Source organism: Rutidosis leptorrhynchoides, chromosome 6, assembly GCF_046630445.1.
Source record: "Rutidosis leptorrhynchoides isolate AG116_Rl617_1_P2 chromosome 6, CSIRO_AGI_Rlap_v1, whole genome shotgun sequence".
NCBI classification, from domain to species: Eukaryota; Viridiplantae; Streptophyta; class Magnoliopsida; order Asterales; family Asteraceae; genus Rutidosis; species Rutidosis leptorrhynchoides.
In genome coordinates this window covers 404913175-404920574 of record NC_092338.1, presented here as the reverse complement: position 1 = coordinate 404920574, position 7400 = coordinate 404913175, and the positions used below count along the sequence as shown (strand labels likewise).

At 29.5% G+C, this 7400-nt stretch overlaps 1 protein-coding gene across 1 annotated transcript; it reads left to right on the top strand.

Annotated features, from left to right (window-relative positions):
- The first annotated feature begins 844 nt into the window (after positions 1-844).
- Positions 845-2141, top strand: LOC139855763 (FCS-Like Zinc finger 1-like). Its single transcript, XM_071845009.1, has 2 exons — positions 845-1146; positions 1734-2141. Exons 1-2 carry the CDS (start codon positions 845-847, stop codon positions 1918-1920), a joined length of 489 nt encoding a protein of 162 aa, XP_071701110.1. The 3' UTR covers positions 1921-2141.
- Positions 2142-7400: the final 5259 nt, after the last annotated feature.

Genomic DNA, 7400 nt, shown 5'->3' with positions numbered 1-7400 from the left:
TACTTGAGGGGGAGTCAACTCTATGCTGCACTCTTTTTCCCTTAGCTAAAGTTTTATCCCAAAGGGTTTTCTTTAGCAAGGTTTTTAACGAGGCAGTACTAGTTATTCACTAATAAAATTATCATCCAAGGGGGAGTGTTATAAAAGTAATAATTGGATGATAATTTTATTATTATTATAGATATTGCATAGTATATTTATTTTGAGTATAAATAGGTGTGTTGAGTTAGAGTTTATTGTATGTATTTTTTTTGGTTAACAAAAACACACTCTCTCTCTCTAGATTCCAAATGCCACCAAACTCTCATTGTACATTTTTCTATAAATAAAAAACCAATTACTCATACCTTTTGTTCAACCTTTGTTTTCTCCATTTTACAGTATCTCTATCTCTATATACCTTCTACAGTCAAGAACCACTAAAGGTAGTTATAAGCCTACTGAATTATAACACACTATATTTATTTTTTAAATTAAAGCCTCCGTTAATAGACATAAAAATTAAAAATTATAAAAATCATAAGATCTTAAAAAATAAGGTACTCGTAACTAACTTATGAAAAAAGTAAATCTTATGAATTGAAAATTTATTAAATGTCATTTATTATATTATTTTAATTAAATTTGTTTATTATTATCATTAATTTTAAATCATAAGTTTCAGTCTACCTAGTTAATTAAACATTAACAAAAAACAGGAAGTTTTAGTTATCATTCTATAAAACTTGGAGCACTGATATAGCCAAATAGGATAAGTTGAAGGGAGTAAAGTATAGTTAAATAAACTCCCAAATGAGATTATAAAGAAGTCCTTCTTTCAACCAATATATTCAAGCAAAAAAAAATGGAGTCTACAAGCACAAGAAAACCTTGTTTCCTTGAAGACAACAATGGCCTTGCTTCCATTGCTGACCATGCTTTCTCATTTTCTTCACCTGAAAACCACCTTCACCTTATTCAGAGACCACTTTGTTCACCAAAGAAGACAAATCCCAAAACTTACACTTCTTTTTCTCCTGTTCAATCTCCAAGATCTGCAGGGAGGTTTTTTAATGGGGTATTTGAAGAACAACCATCTTACTTTTTAGATGCTTGTTTCCTTTGTAAAAAACCACTTGGTGGTAACACTGATATCTTCATGTACAGGTAATTTATTTTCATTTTGTACAAAGTATTTTGAATCAAACCCATGATTTGTTTTTCTTGATTTTGTTATATGTAGACTTACCAAATCTGAATTTTACATAAGATGATAAAAAGTTGTAAACTTTAAAATTCTTTACCAATATTTGATATTTCCCCATCTAGCTTTTGAATGAACCAAGATGAAAGTTCATAATTTATATGTAATAAAATCTTGGTTTTTATCAGACTAACCCATTATTTTTCTAATTTCAATTACAAGAAAATGAGAACTTTATTTCTCTTGGGTCTTTACTGCCTTCCCTCAATCTTTCATGAACCAGGCCAAGGGGAATTTTTTTATGATATTATTTTCAAATATATACCGAATATTTTTTTTGAATCCAACCCATTATTTGTTTTTCTTTATTACCCAATATATAAAAAGTGTGTAGTTTTAGCTTAGTTACATAAAGATGAGAACTTTATGGGTCTGTAATGCTTTCCACTCATTTTATATGCACCAATATGAAATATTTATATATAGAACATAAATTTCTAGATCAAAATATTGATTATTGATGTGGGTTAATTTGATGATGGTTTTGCAGAGGTGACACAGCTTTCTGTAGTGAAGAGTGTAGAACACAACAAATTGATAAAGATGAAGAAAATGGCAACAGGAAAATATCAGTTTCAATGAGAAAGAAGGATCAGATTGAAAAATCAGCAAATAATTCCCCAAATAAAACCTCCAAAAATTACCCTTTTCAATCTGGTGCAGTTGCTGCTGCTTAATCAACTCCTTCCCAAAAAAAAAAAAAAAAAAAAAAAAAAAAAGGAAATTATACTCCGTACGATGGAGAAGATGTGAAAGATTTTGTCGTTTAGCTAGTATCATAGTTTGGACTTTGGGGTAGTAAATGCAGAGGATGAATTTCTGGGAAAAATCTAAAAAATGAAAAAGAAGTTTGTGATATGAGACTTGTGGGACCCTTTAGTTTTTTGGATTAACAAATTCGGAAACTTTTCACCGAAATGAAATATGAAGTATTATTACATTTGTTTCTGTTGATTTTGTAATAATACGTATACAATACGTATACAATTATTTTATTTTTTTTCAATGAAACTATAATGTAAATAACGGATAGGATCTAAATGATGCAAAGCCGAATCAACGAGAATTATGAATCTAGCCTAAAATAAACCTCAACTAGACAACTAAGTAGAAATAATGTAAGCTTTAAAAAGAGGTTTTAAAATATGTTTCGATACAATGAAAATGTACAAATAAAGTGTCAAGTATTCTCAAGTCTTTTTGCTCTACCTTTTTCTTGAAATACACGTTTAACTATTGGTCAAATAATTTTTTAGAGAAATATTTGAAAATTATAATGTTTGTATGTCATTTTATGAAAGCAGGGTAATGATGAAGTTTTGATTTTTATGAAATTACCATAAAAATTACCCGTATTACAGTAATGTATATCTATGATAAAATTACAAAGCTAAACAAGTCATGAAGATGAAAGCGCTAGATAAAAAACAAATATATTCTTGTTAGAATACGTTGTTTTGCTTTTTCTTATTCTTCTTCTTCTTTTTTAATTTTTTTTTTTTTTAAATATACATTGAGGAATAATGGCTTTAGATCCATAATTAACGTGACTTCAATTCTAGTGTCTAGGAAAAAGAAAATGATACTCATAGGTCAGACTTCAAAGGTGGTACTTTGGTCTTTGGGTATACTTGATAATATAAGTTTCATGAGTAAAAACTAATTAACATCGTTAAAGTCTATCTTTAACTCATATTTTAAATATTGTATAACATTAATAGAAATGCTAATTATGGATGATACATAATACTGTTAAAGTGTGTTTGTAAGAAAAGTTGAAGTTTGTTTGTGAGAAAAGTTGTAGGTGAAGATTTGAGATAAAACTCAAATAGCATGTTTGAGGCTCAAGAAGGCAAACCCTCGTGGTGTGGAGATGTTAATTAATACTCTGTTCGTCTTATTAAAAAAATTTGTTATTTATTTTTAAAAGTCTTTATCTTTTATTTCTTACTATAATATAATTTTTTTATTTATCTTATATAATATTAATAGTTGATGAAAGTTATATTTACGAAATATTTAAAACACAACTTATTTATATAATTTTTATCAAATACACCGTATTATATACACACAAATAAAATATTTAAATCTAAAATTGAAAAGAAAACATTTTGAAAAGTCAATAGTAGATATTTATAAAGAAATGTAAAAATTGTGATTATGATTATTCACTAATTAAATGAGATTGATAATTCTTATGAGAGTTAAGAAATACAATATCGAAAATTGCTTAAGAAGGGTAACTAAACTTTCACGTTGTTTAAAAAATTGATATTTATATGAGTTGATAACTATTATTATCAATTATAAATTTATAAAATTATGTCATAATTGTTAATTTTCAAACTAATAGTTGATTTAAATTTCTAACTATTAATTTGTAAATCAATTAATTAACCCTTACATACGAAATGTGATGAGAATGAGTGTAGTTTCAGTTATATCGGATTGTAGTTTTGAGTTTGCGCTCACATTACAAACGGTCCCTCAACGTCGGCTATATTTACACAACGACCCCTCAAGTTTACACTTTCTCGGGAGTTAAAAGTGTAAATATATAATATATAATTTTATTAAAATAAAAGAAACTAAATCCACGTGAATTTATAACGGGACCTATCTTCTCGCTCGGTGCGAGTTAAATTTTTTCGAGACCACCGTTCAATTACGAAAAATATTACGAACCCAACGGGACTAACTATACGCGAAACGGACAATTTTCAAAAAAAAAAAACGCGAAACACAACGACAACCCGTATCTTTTCGCTCGCCACGAGTTAAATTTTTTCGACGGCAGCGACAGACTCGAAATAATTTTATGAACAAAACGAAACTAACCACGTTGAAAACGGACACTTTTTAAAAAACGCTAAACACAACGACAGCCCGTATCTTTCTGCTCGCCGCGAGTTAAATTTTTCCGACAGCACCATTACACTCGAAAAAATTTATTGAATAAAACAAAACTAACTACGTTCGAAGCGGATACTTTTTAAAAAACGCTTAACACAACGACATCTAAAACGGCGCTTAACACATGAGCCGTGTTCCCCTCTATAAATGCACAACGCTACGTTAAATATGAATACGCAGCCCGAAAGCCCCCACCGCATCGCCCCTGCCGGACCGGACTAGTTATCTTTATTCTCATACATACATTATATGTATATAGAAAAGTTTTTATTACTATTTATTATTATTATTATTATTATTATTATTATTATTATTATTATTATTATTATTATTATTATTATTATTATTATTATTATTATTATTATTATTATTATTAGCGGTGTACACTAGTTTCACTTTAAAATGCCTCCTTAATTTATATTTTGATACTTATTAAATAATTATATATTTTTTATTTAAATGACTGATACATTATTTTTACATCGTTCATAATTTTTATTCATTGTTATATTAAACATGGTAATGTTATCATCATTTCAAACTAAATTCATTCGACTATAAATTACTCCGCGTTTAATCATTATTATTTATCAACCACACCTTAGTTTGGTGAGTTTAACCAAGTTTTTTTTTTTTTTTTTTTCAAGAACGTGAATTCGAATCCCAATTTATTTTTATTTTGTTCTTTTTCAGGCTTAAGTGATCCAACTCGCTAAGCGAGCTGACTAATCTCGAGACAACAACTCATTTTACGAGTTGCCTAAAGTCGTGCATGGTGAACTCAGTTTTCGAATAAATCTATGCCTTTTCATAGTTCGAACTTGGGACATGTTACGTAGTTAACCCTATTAACAAAAAAGGAACACCACTTCAATTCGTACCTATTGTTAAAAGAACAATCAATACGTACAAGATCTAAGTAACCTTCTACATGTTCTCAAATTAACCTTAAGAGTGACGCCCTTCTTCATATTAACAAACTGTCACATCAACGTCACATCACATTTTCTCTCAATTTTCTTCCTATCACAATACACTCTCAACTATCATAACATTTCTCAACCACTGTAAAATAATTAGTTAAATCACAGTACAACTTTAAAAGCATAATATACAAATGTTTAACACAATTAGAATTATGCTTCATTTTCACTAAATGGTTGGTAAAAAAAATTGACTAAACATTGACAATCCACTTCAATATGATACTCCGTAATAAATTGAAATGTGTTATAATTCAGTAGACTTATAACTACCTTTAGTGGTTCTTGATTGTAGAAGGTATATAGAGATAGAGATACTGTAAAACGGAGAAAACAAAGGTTGAACAAAAGGTATGAGTAATTGGTTTTTATTTATAGAAAAATGTACAATGAGAGTTTGGTTTATATAGAAAAATGTACAATGAGAGTTTGGTGGCATTTGAAATCTAGAGAGAGAGAGAGTGTTTTTGTTAACCAAAAAATACATACATTAAACTCTAACTCAACACACCTATTTATACTCAAAAAATATACTATGCAATATCTATAATAATAATAAAATTATCATCCAATTATTACTTTTATAACACTCCCCCTTGGATGATAATTTTATTAGTGAATAACTAGTACTGCCTCGTTAAAAACCTTGCTAAAGAAAACCCTTTGGGATAAAACTTTAGCTAAGGGAAAAAGAGTGCAGCATAGAGTTGACTCCCCCTCAAGTAGGCAACGCCTGAGTTGTTACATCTTCTGAACATGCCTCATGCCAATATTATGAACGTGTGTTCTGAAAATAGCAGTTGGAAGTGCTTTGGTGAAAAGGTCAGCAGAGTTTTTGCTGGACTGAACATATCTCATTTCAATCTGGTTGTCCTTAATGCGATTTTGAGTGTATGAGAAGAATCTAGGGGGTATGTGTTTTGTTCGGTCACTTTTGATATACCCTTCTTTCATCTGTGTTATGCAAGCTACATTATCTTCATAGATAGTTGTTGAACTTTTATTGCGTTCTAGTCCACAAGAATCAGTAATGAGTTGTGTCATTGATCCAACCAAAAACATTCCCGACTGGCTTCATGTAATGCAATTACTTCGGCATGATTTGATGATGTTGCAACAAGTGTTTGTTTTTGAGAACGCCATGATATTGCGGTACCTCCATTTAGGAATACATATCCATTTTGAGATTTACTTTATGTGGATCAGATAAATAACCTGCATCTGCATAACCAACCAAATCTTGTTTCGATTCGTTAGAATAAAATAATCCTAAATCAGTAGTTCCTCGAAGGTATCGAAATATGTGTTTGATCCCATTCCAGTGTCTTTTGGTAGGAGCTGAGCTGAACCTTGCCAACAAATTAACTGCAAAAGAAATGTCAGATCTTGTACAATTTGTAAGATACATAAGAGCTCCAATTGCACTAAGATATGGTACTTCTGGTCCTAGGATATCTTCATGATCTTCACAGGGAAGAAATGGATCAGTGTCAACATTAAGTGATCTAACAACCATAGGAGTACTTAATGGTTTTGCCTTGTCCATATTAAAACGTTTTAAAATCTTTTCAGTATATGTTGTTTGATGTACAAGTAAACCATTAGGAATATGTTCAATTTGTAAACCAAGGCAATACTTGGTTTTTCCGAGATCTTTCATTTCAAATTCTTTCTTTAGAAGTTGAATGGCTTCATGGATCTCTTTTTTTGGTACCTATGATATTAAGACCATTGACATAAATAACTACGATATATATCTGGTCATTGTTTTCATAATTAAAACACATGTGCAAATAAGTTTATATGTATACACTTTTCTTATCAAGTAATCACTTAATCCGTTATACTATTGTATCAACCCATATAAAAATCTTTGTGATTCAATAGAATACATTTCTTTAGGTTTTGCGTTAGATGTTTCTGATACCTTAAACCCTTCAGGTATATTCATATATATCACTATCAAGTGATCCATATAGATAAGTAGTAACAACATCCATGAGATGCATTTAAGTAACTACCAGGTTGATTAAGTATCTAATAAGTAATTGTATCCATTACATAAGGATAAGTTTTCCTCATAATTCATTTCTGGTCTTTGTGGGAAACCTTGAGTTACAAGTCTAGTTTTGCCTTGTATCTTCATTTGCACATTTCTTTTTCGGATAAAAATTCATTTATATCTCATACGTTTCACATCTTTAAAAGTGATAACGATTGATCCGAAAACTTTTCTTTTATTGAGTGATTCTAATTCA